This window comes from Oncorhynchus mykiss, chromosome 3, assembly GCF_057628025.1.
Source record: "Oncorhynchus mykiss isolate SJ-2025 chromosome 3, ASM5762802v1, whole genome shotgun sequence".
Taxonomy (NCBI): Eukaryota; Metazoa; Chordata; class Actinopteri; order Salmoniformes; family Salmonidae; genus Oncorhynchus; species Oncorhynchus mykiss.
Window position 1 is genome coordinate 67,089,317 of NC_143024.1, and position 21,900 is coordinate 67,111,216.

The 21,900-nt window shown below is 44.7% G+C and overlaps 1 protein-coding gene across 1 annotated transcript in view; it reads left to right on the forward strand.

Annotated features, from left to right (window-relative positions):
• Nucleotides 1-3,669: 3,669 nt before the first annotated feature.
• Nucleotides 3,670-21,900, forward strand: part of LOC110520229 (voltage-gated delayed rectifier potassium channel KCNH8) — a 63,997-nt gene continuing 45,766 nt past the window's right edge. The window contains exons 1-6 of the mRNA XM_090229957.1: nucleotides 3,670-4,022; nucleotides 11,920-12,054; nucleotides 16,892-17,031; nucleotides 17,955-18,210; nucleotides 19,530-19,687; nucleotides 20,153-20,357. Of these exons, the coding sequence (XP_090086083.1) occupies nucleotides 3,893-4,022; nucleotides 11,920-12,054; nucleotides 16,892-17,031; nucleotides 17,955-18,210; nucleotides 19,530-19,687; nucleotides 20,153-20,357 (1,024 nt within the window). The 5' untranslated portion in view covers nucleotides 3,670-3,892. The remainder of the gene's footprint in view (nucleotides 4,023-11,919; nucleotides 12,055-16,891; nucleotides 17,032-17,954; nucleotides 18,211-19,529; nucleotides 19,688-20,152; nucleotides 20,358-21,900) is intronic.

The window sequence follows — 21,900 nt, forward strand, 5'->3', positions numbered from 1 at the left end:
GAACTGGACTGTGTGTTTACAGGCAGTTGTGACTTTAGAACACATTTGCTAAAAGCCACAAAATACACCTGAATGTATTTCTGCAAATATGTAAACACCATGGTAGTTCTATTGATCAAACAACCCAGAAAAGGTAGGCTCTCTCTCCCACAGTTATGCACATCAACATCAACAACTAATGCTAGCCAGAGCAAGATGAGCTAAAAATCTAACGAAGAAACATTAGATAAACCCTTTCAAACCTTTTCAGCTAGTAAGCCGTCAAAATTGCACTGATAAACGTCCTTCTGCAGCTTGCCTGCCAATGCATGCTTGTCCCAACCAAGCACCCAAGCAAACTGGCTAAATTTGGCTAGCTTGCTAGCTAGCTACTTCCAGATACAAATGAGAGAACACCTCACTCTGACCATTTTACTCGCCGTAGTAGAGCTGGTTATGCTGTTTACATGTTAGAGCGTTCGTGATTAACTATGACTTTTTTTGCCTACATTTACTGAAACCGGTCATATTCAGCAGGTGTTGCACGTTAGTAAATTCATCCGTTTTTCTGCGCTCTGGCATACTCAGATGAGAGTGCTCTTAAATCGGAGTGGATAGCCAGAGTGAATTTACGAACGCAAGCGATATGCTAACTGGACAGCAATCATTCAAGTTCTTGCTAGCTAACCAAATAACACCTGCATCTCTAGCTATGTAGAGCCAGCAAAAAAATGAAGAGGAAAAGTCAGTCACTCACCCATGCATCCAATGAAATTACATCCTTCTAGCAGCTAGCTAGGTGGCTAACGTTAGGCTCCATGTTTTTAGCCTCCAACATGAATAGACTATTAACTACATTACACCTGACTTGTGATCATTGCCCTTGCCAGTTTGATTGAATTGACATTTCCAGCCTTAGTTACATTAGTCAGTTTTTGCCCAAAATATTTATGAGTCATTAAAAATGAGTCATTGAAACTGAAACAGTGCATCTCGAATGGAGGCAGCAATCAATGCACTAGGCCATCTGATTTACAACCTGATAGCAATATTCTTTGGACTGCCAAGACATGTATTGGTGGATTATATTAATTATGCATTGAACTGCATCCATCTATTCTCCCAACAATGCCTTACTTTACTTCATGGAACATTGAATCAAATAGAACCTATTTTTAAAACCTCTTATATAGTTGCTTTTGTAGCATAAACTGAGAATTGTATGTTTTTGACTGATGTTATGATTGTATGTTTGTTTCATACCTGCAAAGTTATTAAAACACTGTCTGTTCAACTTTAACCTACACACTCACATGTGTACACACACAGTTTCTCTCTCCCATGTACACACCTGTTGCATGATCAGTGTTGCACTGTGCTGGCTAAATCATTGAGGGCCATCTTGCTGTACTCCAGAGGCTGTGAGTGTTCAGCGTGCCCCCAGGGAGGTCTAGCCCAGCCAGCCCATACAGGCCTAATGCTCCAACCACACTGAGCCCAAATGGCACCCTATGATCTTTATAGTGCACTGCTTTTCCCCTCCCTTATATGTCAAAAGCAGTGCACTCTTGGGTTGCCATTTTGGACGCACACTGGGAGATATGAGGAGACCACACAACCCTAACCGGCTTACACACACACACACACACACACACACACACACACACACACACAACCCTAACCGGCTTACACACACACACACACACACACACACACATACACACACACACACACAACCCTAACCGGCTTACACACACACACACACACAACCCTAACCGGCTTACACACACACAACCCTAACCGGCTTACACACATACACACACAACCCTAACCGGCTTACACACACACACACACACCACACACACACACACACACACACACACACACACACACACACAACCCTAACCGGCATACACACACACACACACACACACACACACAACCCTAACCGGCTTACACACACACACACACACACACACACACACACACACACACACACAACCCTAACCGGCTTACACACACACACACACACACATACACACACACACACAACCCTAACCGGCTTACACACACACACACAACCCTAACCGGCTTACACACACACAACCCTAACCGGCTTACACACATACACACACAACCCTAACCGGCTTACACACACACACACACAACCCTAACCGGCTTACACACACACACACACACACACACACACACACACACACACACACACACACACACACACACACACACACACACACACACACACACACACACACACACAAACCTAAACGGCTTACACTGAGGGATGGGTTAAACTTATTGGCTCCAACAGATCAGAGTTGCCAGCTATGCCTCACTGCCTCCCTCTCTCCAGTTTGACTTTCTAGCTGACTGTGCAACTCTTCGTCTCCTTTTTCTCGATCTTGCTCAGTCCCACACACACACACACACACACACACACACACACACACACACACACACACACACACACACACACACACACACACACACACACACACACACACACACACACACACACATACACACACACACACACTCTCTCTCTGTCTCTCTCTCTCTCCATCTCCATACACATACAGTACATTCATCATCACCCCCTTCCCACACAAACACCCCCTTCTCACACATAGTCAGGTGTGTTGACATCCTGTTTATGTTCATCTCTCAGTGATTTGATTAGTTCCCTCCTTCGTTCTTCCCACTCATCATTACAGCAGTCAAATCAACTGTGTGCCTCAATTGAACATCTACCATCTACCATCTGCACATAGAGTACACAGCAGAATACAGCAATCTCCCCTCCAGAACCATTACACCATCAAATATTTACAAAAGTATCTCCCAGAGGAGCCTTGCGATTGATGGATCAACATGAATAACCGGACAGTAAGCAATAAATACTCAAGGGGAATATTTGTCCATCTCGATTGCCGCGGGCTCCAATTGAAAAGGTGAATAGAATATAGAAGGGACAGATCAAATGTACTATTCAACCTAACACACACACACCCAAAGAGACAGGCATGCAGGATTCAGAGCGTGAAACTAGACACACACACACACACTCACAGACACAAAGACAGAGAAACACACACACACACACACAAAGACAGACACAAAGACAGACACAAAGACAGAGAAACACACACACGCGCGCACACACACACACACACACACACACACACACACAAAGACAGACACAAAGACAGAGAAACACACACGCACACACACACTCCCTCTCCCGCATCTCCACAATGAAAGACCAGACCCATCCACACAACAAATGAAGGTTCAAGTTGGGGCATGTTTGTCCCTACATGAGACATTGTTAGTGACAGAAAACCAAATCTGTTCTGGCTTTTACATGAAACTGTAATGAAAGAACAGGACATTTTGACATGTCTGTCTACAGTACATTGGGCCATCCCCTCATGTCTCTCTTTCTCAGTCTGTCTGAAGTTCTGGGTTGCTGCCCCAGCTCTTTCTGTTTTGGTTTTCCTGGAGCACAGTGATGTCCCAATACAAGGCTGATGATTCCCTGCTGCTTGCGAAGAGAAAAGTTGTTGGAATGAAAATGAACCTGAAACTCAAATGAGCCGAGCTGATAATTAGTCATTTCAGAGCTATACAAAATGTCCCTTGTGTCATCTTCTTAGTTTTATAACCCCTCTCTCTTCTTTCTCTGTCCCTCTCATTCCCTCTTCCTCCTTCCCTCTCTCTCCCACTCTCCCTCGACCTCCCCCTCCCTCCCTTTATTCCTCCCCTCCCTCTCTCTCCCCCTTCTACTACAGACAGTAACTTTGTCCTGGGTAACGCCCAGGTACAGTCCCTCTACCCCATCGTCTACTGTTCTGACGGCTTCTGTGAGCTGACCGGCTACGCCCGCGCCGAACTGATGCAGAAGAGCTGCGCATGTCATTTCCTGTACGGGCCGGAGACCAGCGACCAGCTGACGGCGAAGATCCAGGGGGCATTGGACGACAGGGGGGAATTTAAGAGTGAGCTGGTGTTCTACAAGAAGGGAGGTGAGAGACTCAGAGACAGGGGGTGCCCCTAGGGCTCTGGTCAAAATTAGTGCACTATATAGGGAATACTGGGCCATTTCAGACACATCCAGAGAGACTGAGCTGGTGTTCTACAGACTCAAGCCTCATTTATATCTGCTGCTAACATGCGTCCTTTGTCCTGATCTTATCCACATTATAATAGTGCCCACATTGTAGCCGTTGCATCTACACATGGTAGTACAATGTGTCTCTTATCTGGCCACTGTGTCCTCATTGTGACCAGATATCCTGGTTCCTCTATGTATGCAAATTATTTGACAGATATTCCTTCAAAATAATATGTATTTATTTATTTGAAGATACATATTGATGCCATAAGTCAATGGTGACACACCTGTCAATGATTTGGAATAATGATGGTTTAAATGGTTTCCAGATCCGTCTACACTTGTAAGATACCCAGGCAGAACGCATCTGACTACCTCTAGAAGGCAACCAGATCACAATGTGTCTTTTAATCATCTAAACCTGCCTACAAATGTGGGCATAAATCAAAATGTGGATCAGGACAAAAAGACCCATGTTAGAACCAGGTATAAACGGGGCTTAAGTCTTTTAATCCTCACTGTCTAATAAAACACTTTGTGTGTTTATTTCCAAATACATGTTTTCATTTATTTCCATGAGCCTTCATTTTGTCATTGAAATGCTCAGTCTGATTGTTTGGGCGTGTTGATACAAATTTAAATATATTTACACTACCGTTTAAAGGTTTGGGGTCACTTAGAATGTCCTTGTTTTTGAAAGAAAGAAAGATATTTTATTGATTATCTACATAGGTGTACAGAGGCCCATTATCAGCAACCATCTCTCCTGTGTTTCAATGGCACGTTGTGTTAGCTAATCCAAGTTTATCATTTTAAAAGGCTAATTGATCATTAGAAAACCCTTTGTTAGCACAGCTGAAAACTGTTGTCCTGATTTAAGAAGCAATAAAACTGACCTTCTTTAGACTAGTTGAGTATCTGGAGCATGAGCATTTCTGGGTTTGATTACAGGCTCAAAAAATGGCCAGAAACAAAGAACTATTCTCCTGAAACTTGTCCGTCTATTCTTGTTCTGAGAAATGAAGGCTATTCCATGCGAGAAATTGCCAAGAAACTGAAGATCTCGTACAACGCGGTGTACTACTCCCTTCACAGCACAGTGCAATCTGACTCTAACCAAAATAGAAAGAGGAGTGGGAGGCCCCGGTGCACAACTGAGCAAGAGGAAGTACATTAGAGTGTCTAGTTTGAGAATCAGTCCTCAAATGGCAGCTTCATTAAATAGTACCCACAAAACACCAGTCTCAACGTCAACAGTGAAGAGGTGACTCTGGGATGCTGGCCTAAATGACCCCAAACTTTTGAACGGTAATGTACATACACAGCCCTGATTGACAGATAGGATCATCTAGACCAGTGGTTCTCAATCCTGGTCCCAGGGAAAATGTGCACCCCTTTGGTCTGTACTAAAACCTACACTGCTTACCCCTTCAAAGTAGCCGGATACAGGGCATTCGGAAAATATTCTGACCACTTGACTTTTTCCAGATTTTCTTACGTTACAGCCTTATTCTAAAATATATATATTTTTTAAAGACATCCTCATCAATCTACACACTATACCCCATAATGACAAAGCGAAAACAGGGTTTAACATTTTTAGCAAATACAGAAGTATTCAGACCCTTTGCTGTGAGACTCTAAATTGAGCTCAGGTGCATCTTGTTTCCATTGATCATCCTTGAGATGTTTCTACAAGTTGATTGGAGTCCACCTGTTGTAAATTCAATTGATTGGACATGATTTGAAAAGGCACACACCTGTTTATATAAAGCCACACAGCTGACAGATTAGGAAAAACCATGCCATAAGGTTGAAGGAATTTTCCGTTGAGCTCTGAGACAGGATTGGGTCGAGGCACAGATCTGGGGAAGGGTACCAAAAAATATATGCGATTTTGAAGGTCCCCAAGACCTTTTACCTCCTTTTTATCCCCAATTTCTTGGTAGTTACTATCTTGTCTCATCGCTACAACTCCCGTACGGGCTCGGGAGAGATGAAGGTCGAAAGCCATGCGTCTCCCAAAACACAACCCAACCGCACTGCTTCTTAACTCAACGTGCATCCAACCCGGAAGCCAGCCGCACCAATGCGTCAGAGGAAACACTGTGCACCTGGCGACCTGGTTAGCGTGCACTGCGCCCGGCCTGCCACAGGAGTCGCTAGTGCGCAATGAGACAAGGATATCCCTACCGGCCTGGGCTCAAACCCAGAGTCTCTGGTGGCACAGCTAGAACTGCGATGCAGTGCCTTAGACCACTGCACCACCCGGAAGGGCCTCCATCATTCTTAAATGGAAGAAGTTTGGAACCACCAAGACTCTTCCTAGAGCTGGCCGCCCGGCCATACTGAGCAATCAGGGGAGAAGGACCTTGGTCAGGGAGGTGACCAAGAATCCAATGGTCACTCTGACAGAGCTCCAGAGTTCCTATGTGGAGATAGGAGAACCTTCCAGAAAGAAAACCATCTCTGCAGCACTCCACCAATCAGACCAGACAGAAGCCACTCCTCCAGTGAAAGGCACATGACAGCCCGCTTGGAGTTTGCCAAAAGGCACTTAAAGGACTCTCAGACAATGCGAAACAAGGTTCTCTGGTCTGATGAAACCAAGATTGAAATATTTGGCCTGAATCCCAAGCGTCACATCTGGAGGAATCCTGGCACCATTCTTACATGGTGGTGGCAGAATCATGCTGTGGGGATGTTTTTCAGTGGCAGTGACTTGCAGAATAGTCAGGATCGAGGGAAAGATGAACAAAGTACAGAGAGATCCTTGGTGAAAACCTTCTCCAGAGTACTCAGGACCTCAGACTGGGGCGAAGGTTTACAGGACAACGACCCTAAGCACACAGCCAAGTGGCTTCGGGACAATTCTCTGAATGTCCTTGAAAGGCCCAGCCAGAGCCCGGACTTGAGCCCGATCTAACATCTCTGGAGAGACCTAAAAATCGCTGTGCAGCGATGCTCCACATCGAACCTAACAGAGCTTGAGAGGATATGCGGAGAAGAATGGGAGGAACTTCCCAAATACCGGTGTGCCAAGCTTGTAACGTCTTACCCACAAAGACTCGAGGCTGTAATCACTGTCAAAGGTCCTCCATCAAAGTACTGAGGAAAGGGTCTGATATTTCAGATGTATATACAGTATATATTACAGTATATATATATATATATATATATATATATATACAACTGAAATATATCACATATATATATATATATATATATACAACTGAAATATATCACATATATATATATATATATATATATATATATATATATATATATATATAGTGCCAGTCAGAAGTTTGGACACACCTACTCATTCAATGTTTTTTCTTTATTTGACTATTTTTTACATTTATCCAATTTATAACATAGTAAAAATAAAGAAAAACCCTGGAATGAGTACGTGTGTTTTTTTTGCCACATCTGTACATTTGCCAAATTTTCTAAAAAGCTGTTTTTGTTTTGTCATTATGGGGTATTGTGTGTAGATTGATGAGGGAAAAAAAATAAATGTAATCAATTTTAGAATAAGGCTGTAACGTAACAAAGTTTGGAAAAAGCCAAGGGGTCTGAATACTTTCCAAATGCACTGTGCATATGCAAATAAAGTTTGACTGGTAATTTGGTCAGAATAATCAGATCAGATTGTGGTGTCGTGCTGTGGGTCAAAAAGTCTGTCCCAACTGAACAGACCGTACTGCCCCTTTAAATCCCGAATCCATAATGGTGAAACAGCGATGTCCGTTTGCAATATTACAACAACAAAGATGTTACTGCAAGCAATGAAAACGTTTTTTTCCTCTCGGACATCATTTGACGCACTACAGAAGAGCACAATATATACGGTATATATATTTGACTATGCTACAAAACGCTCCTCAGATCTGCAACAACAACAACAACAACGGTGGTGGGGTGGCCAATGGCACTGTTTCCCTCTACTGCATGTTCCATCTTTAACCTGTTACTGGAGTGGGCTACATCAGGGTCACACAGACTGTTTCTGGTTAGTCTTAAACAAATCTACTTTCAAACAAAATATACACCTCACACACATGGTTATAGGCTTAAAAAAAGAAGACACCTGTACTTTGACAGATATAGAGTTGATATTTATTGCATTTTGAGTTTGCATCTCAATATTACACTTTACATACATCACAGAAGACTAAAATATAACTAAACTGTTTGATATAGAAAAAAAATGATAATACATATGAATATGCCACCCACGAGGCCACAAGAGGGAGATTTGGTTCGGTACACTATTTTATATATAGTGCACTACTTTTGACCAGGGCCTGGTTAGGGCTCTGGTCAAAAGTAGTGCACTAAAATAATAGGGAATAGGGGGCCATTTCAGATGCGTACAGAGAGACCCAGCCGGTGTTCTACAAGAAAGGAGGCGAGAGACAGTCAGTCACACCCTAGTAACCCACCTGGGCTTATTATAGCCTCTTGAGAATGAACCAGAGGCTAGGTGTAAATGAGGCCTGTGTGTGTGTGTGTGTGTGTGTGTGTGTGTGTGTGTGTGTGTGTGTGTGTGTGAGAGAGAGAGAGAGAGAGAGCAGGATAGATAGTAGGATAGATAGATAGATAGATAGATAGATAGATAGATAGATAGGTAGAAAAATTGTGCCAATTTCTGTGTGTGTGTGTGTGTGTGTGTGTGTGTGTGTGTGTGTGTGTGTGTGTGAGAGAGAGAGAGAGAGCAGGATAGATAGTAGGATAGATAGATAGATAGATAGATAGATAGATAGATAGATAGATAGATAGATAGATAGATAGATAGATAGATAGATAGATAGATAGATAGATAGATAGGTAGACAAATTGTGCCAATTTCTGTGTGTGTGTGTGTGTGTGTGTGTGTGTGTGTGTGTGTGTGTGTGTGTGTGTGTGTGTGTGTGTGTGTGTGTGTGTGTGTGTGTGTGTGTGTGTGTGTGTGTGTGAGAGAGAGAGCAGGATAGATAGATAGATACTTTGGTGACTAGTACATCTTTTTCAACCCTCTCACTTTGGGCTGGATGTCTCAATGTGTAGTTCATACATGCATCATCTATGAGCAGAATTACTGTCTTACCTCAATTAGCCACGAAATTCCTAATTTGAAAGCAACTATTTTATGGAAGCTGTGCAGCCCCATGTTCCCTACACGTGCGCCAGCCCCATGTTCCCTACACGTGCGCCAGCCCCATGTTCCCTACACGTGCGCCAGCCCCATGTTCTCTACACGTGCGCCAGCCCCATGTTCCCTACACGTGCGCCAGCCCCATGTTCCCTACACGTGCGCCAGCCCCATGTTCCCTACACGTGCGCCAGCCCCATGTTCCCTACACTTGCGCCAGCCCCATGTTCCCTACACGTGCGCCAGCCCCATGTTCCCTACACGTGCGCCAGCCCCATGTTCCCTACACTTGCGCCAGCCCCATGTTCCCTACACGTGCGCCAGCCCCATGTTCCCTACACGTGCGCCAGCCCCATGTTCCCTACACGTGCGCCAGCCCCATGTTCCCTACACGTGCGCCAGCCCCATGTTCCCTACACTTGCGCCAGCCCCATGTTCCCTACACGTGCGCCAGCCCCATGTTCCCTACACTTGCGCCAGCCCCATGTTCCCTACACGTGCGCCAGCCCCATGTTCCCTACACGTGCGCCAGCCCCATGTTCCCTACACGTGCGCCAGCCCCATGTTCCCTACACGTGCGCCAGCCCCATGTTCCCTACACGTGCGCCAGCCCCATGTTCCCTACACGTGCGCCAGCCCCATGTTCCCTACACGTGCGCCAGCCCCATAGCAATTTTCATTTCAGACAATGAGCGTCAGCCCCTCGCCATTTGAGTGACAGCTAGCAAGATGCACACTCGGCAGAGCGAGCGAGAGAAAAAGCCATGACGTGGTGCACACACTGTATCTGCACACACTGTATCTGCACACACTGTATCTGCACACACTGTATCTGCACATATTTGCCATTTTTGGGGATGTAATCCAGCTTTCATCTAAACATACACCCAACTGGGACCATGAAAACACACCGTTAACCATAACAGTAATAGGACTCTATTCCTCTCTACGAATGTGAGGCTGTTTTCTCCTGATCGTATGCATGTATGTACAGCCACAACATGTCCACCACCATGTCACACTGTCTTATGACTTTGTCAAGCTTGTTTTTGATGTTCCATTTGCAGCACAGACAGACAGGCGGAGTGGTATGAAATATATACAAATACAAGATAATTCATCTTTGCAGATAAAAATGTATAGAAGTTGTCGCGTGTAATCTGACTTCAACTGAGAATACTCTCTAAATAAGAACTTCAGAAAATAATTGAATTGGGTACAAATGCATTGGCTATGGTGCACGCAATGTGTTTCCACGGTATCTGTCTTCTTCGGGCAGTTGAAGCACTGAAAGGTCTGACATGGGTATTTGACTTGTTCAAATCAACAAAGACACAGATTCATGACGGCTGTTAAGTGTTGCTGATCGCATTTGATCAAAAACCCTCACATTCACTTGGTGAGATATCAAATCATGGTACACGTGGATGTGTTGGGAGCCAGCCAGTTGGTCTTGTAGTGTAGGTACCAGATGTGTTAGATTCAAAGAGAATCGTTTTTTTCCCTGTGGTTTTAGTCTGTAGAGGATGCAGTCGGTGTGTGGACAGCTGTGTGCTTCTGGCAGGCCTGCTCCTCATCCATGCTGAACACTGTGGTGTTCAATATTCTCTATGTGTTGTGCTTTACATGACAGGTTGGATAATGCCTGCCGGCACATTCATGCTCCTTCATATAGTTGGCGGAGATTGATTAGTCAAATTAAATCATATGAATCTTCATCTTCTTCATTGTCATCATCATCATCATCATCATCACCACTTGTTTTTAACCACAGCTTTCAGACAATGTCAAACCCTTCACCTTGGCTGAGAGTTGGGTGTATCAAGTGTAATGGTGATCTGTAGTTGTGTCACAGTGTGAGGAGAGCGACTCACAGACCTGTATGACCTGGGTCAGCCACTTCTCACATCACACCTCTACGTGTTATCTCTTCTGTCATTCTCCTTCCTGCCTGCCAGACACATGGGAGGACATAGCATGCCACACATCTCTCACTGCCAGGCACAACACGCCATACAGTATGGCAAAGAAAGAGCGCGTGAAGTGCTGTGTGGATGTACATGAATACAGTATGGATGATGTCAATTGAATAGAGAATAGCAAACTATTTCTCCGGTCTCAGATAAAGCTGTATATTTGTTTGTTTTTTCGCTTCATTGTTTTCATGCCAAACTCATTCCACTTCCTGAATTGACCAAATTAGAGCTACGCTTCCTGAAATGAAAAAGCTTTTATGCAATAAAGACATCCTGCATTCTGGTGCATTCATCTCTCTCTGTCTCATCAGTAATAACTGTCTAATAGAGCTCTGGGACTCAGGGTGCAGAATGTAAGGCACACACACTAACACTACACATAAAGTGAGGTGGTGAGATGTTGTTTTCTGGGTTTTGATGATATTGTATCATATTGGGACGAGAGCATTCAGTGTAAATAGCTTTTCTATATTTCCAATTGAAATCAACATGTTCACTGGGTTTTAGAGGGAGGCAGTGGGATGGCAGAAGCTTTTCAAGTCTCTGTAGACAGCTGGAGATGAGCTGATTAGCTAGGCGGACAGAGTGTGTATTAAAATGGTGTGTGTGTACATCATTATCAGTATCATCATGTATCTGTTTTTGTACCAATCTGCCGCTAGAAAAATGTAACTGATTGACTGTGTCTCTTCCAGGTACCCAGTTCTGGTGTCTGCTGGACATCGTGCCCATTAAGAATGAGAAGGGAGAGGTGGTGCTGTTTCTGGTGTCCCACAAGGACATCACTGACAACAAGAAGGACCAGGACCCAGAGCAAGGCCCAGAGACTGGTGAGTTACCCTGGGTTAAACCAGGACCCAGAGCAAGGCCCAGAGACTGGTGAGTTACCCTGGGTTAAACCAGGACCCAGAGCAAGGCCTAGAGACTGGTGAGTTACCCTGGGTTAAACCAGGACCCAGAGCAAGGCCTAGAGACTGGTGAGTTACCCTGAGTTAGACCAGGACCCAGAGCAAGGCCCCGAGACTGGTGAGTTACCCTGGGTTAAACCAGGACCCAGAGCAAGGCCTAGAGACTGGTGAGTTACCCTGAGTTAGACCAGGACCCAGAGCAAGGCCCCGAGACTGGTGAGTTACCCTGGGTTAAACCAGGACCGAGAGCAAGGCCTAGAGACTGGTGAGTTACCCTGGGTTAAACCAGGACCCAGAGCAAGGCCCAGAGACTGGTGAGTTACCCTGGGTTAAACCAGGACCCAGAGCAAGGCCTAGAGACTGGTGAGTTACCCTGAGTTAGACCAGGACCCAGAGCAAGGCCCAGAGACTGGTGAGTTACCCTGGGTTAAACCAGGACCCAGAGCAAGGCCCAGAGACTGGTGAGTTACCCTGGGTTAAACCAGGACCCAGAGCAAAGCCCAGTGACTGGTGAGTTACCCTGGGTTAAACCAGGACCCAGAGCAAAGCCCAGAGACGGGTGAGTTACCCTGGGTTAAACCAGGACCCAGAGCAAGGCCCAGAGACTGGTGAGTTACCCTGGGTTAAACCAGGACCCAGAGCAAAGCCCAGAGACTGGTGAGTTACCCTGGGTTAAACCAGGACCCAGAGCAAGGCCCAGAGACTGGTGAGTTACCCTGGGTTAAACCAGGACCCAGAGCAAGGCCCAGAGACTGGTGAGTTACCCTGAGTTAGACCAGGACCCAGAGCAAGGCCCAGTGACTGGTGAGTTACCCTGGGTTAAACCAGGACCCAGAGCAAGGCCCAGTGACTGGTGAGTTACCCTGAGTTAGACCAGGACCCAGAGCAAGGCCCAGAGGAAGGGATAGAGAGAGGGATGGAGGAAGGGATAGAGAGAGGGATGGAGGAAGGGATAAAGAGAGGGATGGAGGAAGGGATAGAGGGAGAGGAAGGGATAAAGAGAGGGATGGAGGAAGGGATAGAGGGAGAGGAAGGGTTAAAGAGAGGGATGGAGGAAGGGATAGAGAGAGGGATGGAGGAAGGGATAGAGGGAGAGGAAGGTTAAAGAGAGGGATGGAGGAAGGGATAGAGAGAGGGAAGGAGGAAGGGATAGAGAGAGAGGAAGGGATTAAGAGAGGGATGGAGGAAGGGATAGAGGGAGAGGAAGGGATTAAGAGAGGGATGGAGGAAGGGATAGAGAGAGGGATGGAGGAAGGGATAGAGGGAGAGGAAAGGATTAAGAGAAGGATGGAGGAAGGGATAGAGAGAGGGATGGAGGAAGGGATAGAGAGAGGGATGGAGAGAGGGATGGAGGAAGGGATAGAGAGAGGGATAAAGATAGGGATGGAGGAATGAATAGAGAGAGGGATGGAGGAAGGGATGGAGGAATGAATAGAGAGAGGGATGGAGGAAGGGATAAGGAGAGGGATGAGGAAGGGCTAGAGAGAGGGATGGATGGAGGGATAGAGAGAGGGGAAGGGATAGAGAGGGAGGGATGGATGAAGGGCTAGAGAGAGGGATGGAGGAAGGGGAATGGATAGAGAGGGGGATGGAGGGAGGGATAGAGAGAGGGATGGAGGAAGGGATAAAGAGTGGGGTAAAGAGAGGGGTGGAGGAAGGGATAGAGAGAGGGATGGAGGAAGGTATAGTGAGAGGGATGGAGGAAGGAAGGGAATAGAGAGAGGGATGGAGGAAGGGATAGAGAGAGGGATGGAGGAAGGGATAGAGAGAGGGATGGAGAGAGGGATAGAGAGAGAGGAAGGGATAGAGAGAGGGATGGAGGTAGGGATAGAGAGAGGGATGGAGGGAGGATAGAGAGAGGGATATAGGAAGGGATAGAGAGAGGGATGGAGGGAGGATAGAGAGAGGGGTGGAGGAAGGGATAGAGAGGGGGTTGGAGGGAGGGATAAAGAGAGAGGATGGAGGGAGGGATAGAGAGAGAGGATGAAGGGAGGGATAGAGAGAGAGAAATGGATAGAGAGAGGGATGGAGGAAGGGATAAAGAGAGGGATGGAGGGAGGGAGGGATAGAGAGAGGGATGGAGGGAGGGATAGAGAGGGGGTTGGAGGGAGGGATAGAGAGATAGGATGGAGGGAGGGATAGAAAAAGGGATTGAGGGAGGGATAGAGAGATAGGATGGAGGGAGGGGTAGAGAGAGAGGATGGAGGGAGGGATAGAGAGAGGGATTGAGGGAGGGATAGAGAGAGGGATGGAGGGAGGGGTAGAGAGATAGGATGGAGGCAGGGGTAGAGAGAGAGGATGGAGGGAGGGATAGAGAGAGGATGAAGGGAGGGATAGAGAGATAGGATGGAGGGAGGGGTAGAGAGATATGATGGAGGGAGGGATAGAGAGATAGGATGGAGAGAGGGATAGAGAGAGGGATTGAGGGAGGGATAGAGAGAGAGGATGGAGGGAGGGATAGAGAGAGGGATAGAGAGATAGGATGGAGGGAGGGGTAGAGAGAGAGATGGAGAAAGATAGAGAGGTGGTCATGTTTTTTGTTCTGTGATTTTTCACCAAGATGTAATGACTGTAACCTTTAAAGAGCATACAAGTGTTACACTGTTATAAGAATGAGTGTGTAAGACTGGAGGGAGGGAGGGAGACTTGGTTATTCTGTCTGGTTGGTTAAACTCTGAAATTAGTTTTGACATTTCCATACCTTCCCTATCTACTACTCTGCAAAATTGTCTCTGCGCCCCATGGTAAAATGTGTAGATTAACCGGAAATTAGCTTTAAAACTGCAAAAATGTCTCTACGCCCCATGGTAAAATGTGTAGATTAACCGGAAATTAGTTTTAAAACTGCAAAAATGTCTCTGCGCCCCATGGTAAAATGTGTAGATTAACCGGAAATGAGCTTTAAAACTGCAAAAATGTCTCTACGCCCCATGGTAAAATGTGTAGATTAACCGGAAATGAGCTTTAAAACTGCAAAAATGTCTCTACGCCCCATGGTAAAATGTGTAGATTAACCAGAAATGAGTTTTAAAACTGCAAAAATGTCTCTACGCCCCATGGTAAAATGTGTAGATTAACCAGAAATGAGTTTTAAAACTGCAAAAATGTCTCTACGCCCCATGGTAAAATGTGTAGATTAACAGGAAATTAGCTTTAAAACTGCAAAAACGTCTCTACACCCCATGGTAAAATGTGTAGATTAACCAGAAATGAGTTTTAAAACTGCAAAAATGTCTCTACGCCCCATGGTAAAATGTGTAGATTAACAGGAAATTAGCTTTAAAACTGCAAAAACGTCTCTACACCCCATGGTAAAATGTGTAGAATTGCAGGAAATTAACTTTAAATTAAATCTTACTCTCCGCCTTCAACAAGGGGGCTACTAAAATGTTTGCCCATGAGGTGGTTGGGGACCCAACACCAAATCTCGCTTAGGGCCCCCAAAGGTCCTGGCAGTGTTTTCACACCTACACACTCTATTGTTGTCTGCTCTATAATAAATCAGACAGAAGTGTAAAAAGAAAAACACTCTCTGTCCCTCATCCCCCCACTCTCTGTCATCTTTACTGATGAGTCAGTCATTCAGTTACATCCTTGTAGATTCACCTCTGGCCCTATACACTGTAAAGGTGTCTCATTAAGAGTGGTGCCAAGATACACCTGACTCAAGGAAGGGGGAATAGAAACACTCTCCTTTCCTACGTTTGGATTTCAGAATGTGTCTGTTGTTGTGCTCACATGGCTGAGGGAACTTTTTATGTACCTTAATGTTAAACTCTGATGGTGGCATTGGTGGCATTTTCGAAACGACACATAATATAAACACATTTTGGTTTCAAAACTATAAATCCTACACACGCATGCTTACTATTTAGAAAGTTAAGTACTGTGGAATTCAGAAAAAGATATCAGAAACAATGTGACTACTACAGAACCTGAGATACAGCAAAAAATACTGAAATGTACAGGTTTTTATTTAGAATTGTTTGAGGGGTAGGGGTCCCCCCAATTGTACACATGTTGGAAAATTTGAGATTTGAAAGGTTTGAGATAAAATATGTCACCAATTACAGTTCCAACAGGAATAAAATTGAAAAAAATATAGAATAATAATAATTCTCAGATCTTTTACCTACAGTAATAGTGTCGCTCCAAACATGCACAAATTCCCATTGGAACACAGCCATTTTAAAAGTGCAGAGCTTGTGCAATGTGCCATACCTTCACCTCTCATTTTACAGGAATGATATGAGGAGAAAGCTGAAGTCTCTACCTATTCATTGATGTAAATATATCCTCTGTCTGATTCCCAGTTCACCTACTAGATAGCAGTAGGAGATCACATGACATCTCTTGGCCACTTGAAACCAGTTGCACCTGGTTTGGGTAGTGAGTCACTGTGCCAAAATGGCTGAATGGATCTTCAAGTCTATCATCTTAAAATGACCTTACCAATCAGGGCTTTCAAGTCACGGAGTTTGTGTTTTGGAAATAACACACAGACAGGTGAATAAACTTCAAACTTCTTATGACATTTCCAGCAGTAAGATTTGAGTACGATTTCCAAAAAGGCCTGTAGCTTTCAAATTATATATCATTTTCTATTTATGATGAATTGTATTTGGGGGGGGTACACCCCAAAGGGCCCAAAACAACCGCTCAGCGTTTAACCAGTTAAATGTGTCAAATAAAATATAGATGTCTACAAAATAATTCATTAAATGATTCATGAATTCCACAACCTTCTCTCTGTCCCCAGATGAGGAAACGGGTCTGGAAGTGCACAAGGTCACCCGTCCCCCAGGCTTCAACACCAACCGCAGACGCAGCCGGGCGGTGCTCTACCACCTGTCTGGACACCTGCAGAAACAGGACAAGAGCAAGATCAAACTCAACAACGTGAGTTGCTGTGTCACACACACTCTTGCACACACACCAACACACACATGTACAGATATAGGATATTAATTTGAGCCAGTTTGCTACAGCAGGAAAATAATCATGCAGCAACAGGAAATGTGAATCATTATGTGGATTATAATTGATGAAAAAAATGTAGGGGTTGATACATACTTGCAAATCAAGTCTTACATTTTCAAGTGGAAATGACAAACTTTAGAAGCCTTTTTAAGCCAAGAGTATACTACAAGTATGCGTTTTCTGCTGTCCAGGAAAATTCTCATCAACAAAAGAGTGATCAAATTAAGATCCTACATCTGTACACACACACACCTTGCCTCGACAGCTAAGTGTCCAACCACATCTCAAGGAGTGCTACAATGACATTGAGTAAGCTTGTTTTGAGGACAATCCTGAACAACCCGTAGATGTAGATGTCGAATAGATTAACCTTGTAGCTCCAGACCAAGCCCATCCAACCCACAGTGTAAAGTGTCTTCAGTCCAAACCCAGGGTCAAGTTCACAGGATTTACAATGATAGTCATGTTGCTGAGTTTTCATTCCAGGATTAAACTGAGTTTTCTGAAATACACCAATAAATAAGGTTTACTGAAGGGTACAGATGGGAGGAAGGTTGACTGAGCAGGTTCTGACTGACTGAGCTGAGCAGGTTCTCCTTGACTTTGGTGAAAATAGCCCTGCATTCGTATTTCTGTTCATTTAGACATGCAGTCGTTTTCAAAAGAGAGAACTCCTCCTTTTTATTCTATTGCCTATAACTATAACTAACCAGAACCTAGAGTTGTTCCTGCTTAGGTCATGTTCTCATGATAAACTTCAGACCTGAAGTAGTATGTTGTGTTACTAGTACTGTATGTAAGTCCAGTTCTTGACGTGCCTATCTTCCTCCTCACCCCTCCAGAACATGTTTGGGGACAAGCCACCCATCCCAGAGTACAAGGTGGCAGCCATTCAGAAGTCCCGATTCATCTTGCTCCACTACGGGACCTTCAAGGCAGGCTGGGATTGGCTAATCCTGCTGGCTACCTTCTATGTGGCAGTCACGGTGCCCTATAATGTGTGTTTCACTGTGGTGGGGGGGCGGGACGAAGGGAGCTCTGCCCCCCGCAGCCCCCCCAGTGTGAGTGACATCCTAGTGGAGATCCTCTTCATGCTAGGTAAGGAGACAAGGAATAGAACTTAAAGTTATTCTCACATTACGGTTAAAAGAATCGCACATTATTTGGATGTTTTAATAATATTTAACATGTTCAACTGCATCTATAAGTATTGCATTATAACATTATTCCAACACTATTTGAAATCAAATAAAAATCTAAACGTTTATTTGAAGCATACACAGATTAGCAGATGTTAAGGCAGGTGCAGCGGCTGCTCATCCCTATTTAAAGACTTTATGATTATGACATTCTATGTCTCTCAGTCGACTGCATTTACCTATGGCTGGGTACCTTCCTCTACACAAATACATTAACACACTGTGTGTACTCAAGCCTCCACAGACTCCCCTTGACATTCATTGAGTTGACGTTTGCGTTCATTTCATCCAACACTAATTCTATTGCCTACAGGTACTTAGTACATTCATTGTGGGAGAATTACATCCAGTCATCTTATTAAATTAAAGTTAATGGTAATTAACACTTATTTGTTAAGCATTTTATTAGCAGCCCATGTGGAAAACTCTGTTCATCGTCTCACTCTGTTCATTGTCTCACTCTGTTCATCGTCTCTCTCTCTCTCTCCCCCCTCTCTCTCCCTCTCCCTCTCCCTCTCTCTCTCTCTCTCTCTCCCTCTCTCTCTCTCTCTCCCCCTCTCTCTCTCTCTCCCCCTCTCTCTCTCTCTCTCTCTCTCTCTCTCTCTCTCTCTCTCTCTCTCTCTCTCTCTCTCTCCCCCTCTCTCTCTCTCTCCCCCTCTCCTTCTCCCTCTCTCTCTCTCTCTCTCTCTCTCTCTCTCTCTCTCCCTCTCTCTCTCTCTCTCTCTCTCCCCCTCTCTCTCTCTCTCCCCCTCTCTCTCTCTCTCCCCCTCTCTCTCTCTCTCTCTCTCTCTCTCTCTCTCTCTCTCTCTCTCTCTCTCTCTCTCTCTCTCTCCTTAGCAGACAGCTGGGCATCATAAAAGTTCACTAACTGCAGTGTTAACGATACATCTCTAGTCAAATTATTTATGAACCACATGCAATACACCATTTCTCTCAATTGTTTTTAACAAATAAAAAGCCTAACTGAATACATTCTGTCTATCTGCAGCCATTCAATTATACAAACCACCTATGGACCATTTCCCTCAATTGTTAATTTACCCTTTTAATATAAAAGCCACGTGAGTCAATAAAGTCACGATATCTATAGCAGTGAACTTACACAGTATGAACCATCAAAAATGTGCTATTTGTCTGAGCTATTCATGAATTCATGAATTCATTTGTTAATAAGAAATGAATTGTAAATAAATCCTATGTATTCTTGTCGTTGTGCAGATATTGCATTGAACTTTCGGACGACCTTTGTGAGCACGTCGGGCCAGGTGGTGTACGATGCCCGTTCCATATGTGTGCACTACGTCACCACCTGGCTGTTTGTTGACCTCATCGCTGCCTTGCCCTTTGACCTGCTCTATGCCTTTAACGTCAGCGTGGTGAGTGGGTGTCAGGATGTGTGTGGGACTGTGGATATTGAAAAGTAATAGATTTGGTTGGTCTAGTGCTTGTATGGAGATGTATGGGCCAGTCAGTTCCGTAGAGAACTAGAACCAAGTAGCTCTGCGGGATACAGCTGCAGGAGAACTGACACCTATGATGTCACTTTTCATCAAACAATCTTTTCCACAGAGATCCAACAGTACTTTACCTTCAGAACCGAGATATGTGTGCCTGTATCTGTGTGTTTCTACAATACTTTGCCTTCAGAACCGAGATATGTGTGCCTGTATCTGTGTGTTTCTACAGTACTTTGCCTTCAGAACTGAGATATGTGTGCCTGTATCTATGTGTTTCTACAGTACTTTACCTTCAGAACCGAGATATGTGTGCCTGTATCTGTGTTTCTACAGTACTTTACCTTCAGAACCGAGATATGTGTGCCTGTATCTATGTTTCTACAGTACTTTGGGGTCCACCTGCTGAAGACAGTGCGGTTGCTGCGCCTGCTGAGGCTGCTACAGAAGCTGGAGCGCTACTCCCAGTACAGTGCTGTAGTCCTCACCCTGCTCATGTCCATGTTCGCCCTGCTGGCCCACTGGATGGCCTGCGTCTGGTACTTCATCGGACGCAGAGAGATCGAAAACAGCCCCAACTCCTGGGACATCGGTCAGTACACCGGGATGTCTGCATTGCACATTGAGATTTTTCTGTTTTGTCAAGGGAGCCTTAGCCAAGATGCAGCATCACAGGCATCCAGTTGTATAATATATCTAATGATATAATATTAATGAATAAAATAACATACATGGGTCTTACTAGACCTTCTATACAATGACTATTCATGATGTAATTCAATTCAGGACTTCTAACGCGTCTGGCTGTTGCAAAAGGTTGTGTCTAATCATTTTAGCCTAAGATTTGATCAGGAAACAGCAGTTATGCTGTCATGGAGGATGAGTCTCCCTCATAGTATTCATGATAAATACAATAGATGATTTTAATAAGGCGAAACCTCCTTGATATTCTACATGCACCACTAAATAGAAAACTGCATCTTAAAATCCTTTGGTTAGGTAGAAAAAGACACACACACACACACACACACACACACACACACACACACACACACACACGGCTTGAATGACGAACACACACCCACACGCGCACACACACACACACACACACTCACAAATACAAACACACTCTGTCTTAGTCAGAGAGTGAACTGTAATCCATTTTGACTTTCTGAACTGTAGCAGATATGGAAGTGGGCGACTGGCCAGGTCCAGACCATGTCCTCTCTGCCAGCTCTACTGCCTTAGGGGCCCCAGGAAAAGGATTTTGGTTCCAACCCCTGCCTGAGACACAGTAACTGACTGATCAATACACCTTAGTGGTCAGTCACTTTATGGAGCTGCCCCTGGAATCAAGAGCATCATTAACATTAGTCATTGTGGACCTGTCTGGACCTGTCCATAGTCTGACCCACAGCCTAATATTAAATGGCTCAGAAGTCGATATTTATAGTGTCTCAGAGTAGAAGTGCTGACCTAGGTTCAGTTTTTCATTTTAGATCATGATGAATAAGATGGGGGATCTGATCCTAGAGCAGCACCCTTACTCTGAGACACTGATCCCCAGAAAGGATACTGACAGTATCTTTATGTCCTGGACCAGTACCAAAGCACCAATATAAAGTGCATTCGGAAAGTATTCAGACCCCTTGACTTTTTCCACATTTTGTTACGTTACAGCCTTATTCTAAAATGTATTACATAGTTTTTTTCCCTCATCAATCTACACACATTACCCCATAATGGCAAAGCAAAAACAGGATTAGACATTTTTTTGTAATTTTTTAATTGTATTTTTTTAACATCACATTTACATAAGTATTCAGACCCTTTACTCAGTACTTTGTATATTTGGCAGCGATTACAGCCTTGAGTCTTCTTGGGTATGACGTTACAAGCTTGGCACATTTGTATTTGAGGCGTTTCTCCCATTCTTCTCTGCGGATCCTCTCAAGCTCTGTCAGGTTGGATGGGGAGCGTTGCTGCAAAGCTATTTTCAGGTCTCTCCAGAGATGTTAGATGAGGTTCAAGTCTGGGCTCTGGCTGGGCCACTCAAGGACATTCAGGGACTTGTCCTGAAGCCACTCATGCGTTGTCTTGGCTGTGTGCTTAAGGTCGTTGTCCTGTTGGAAGGT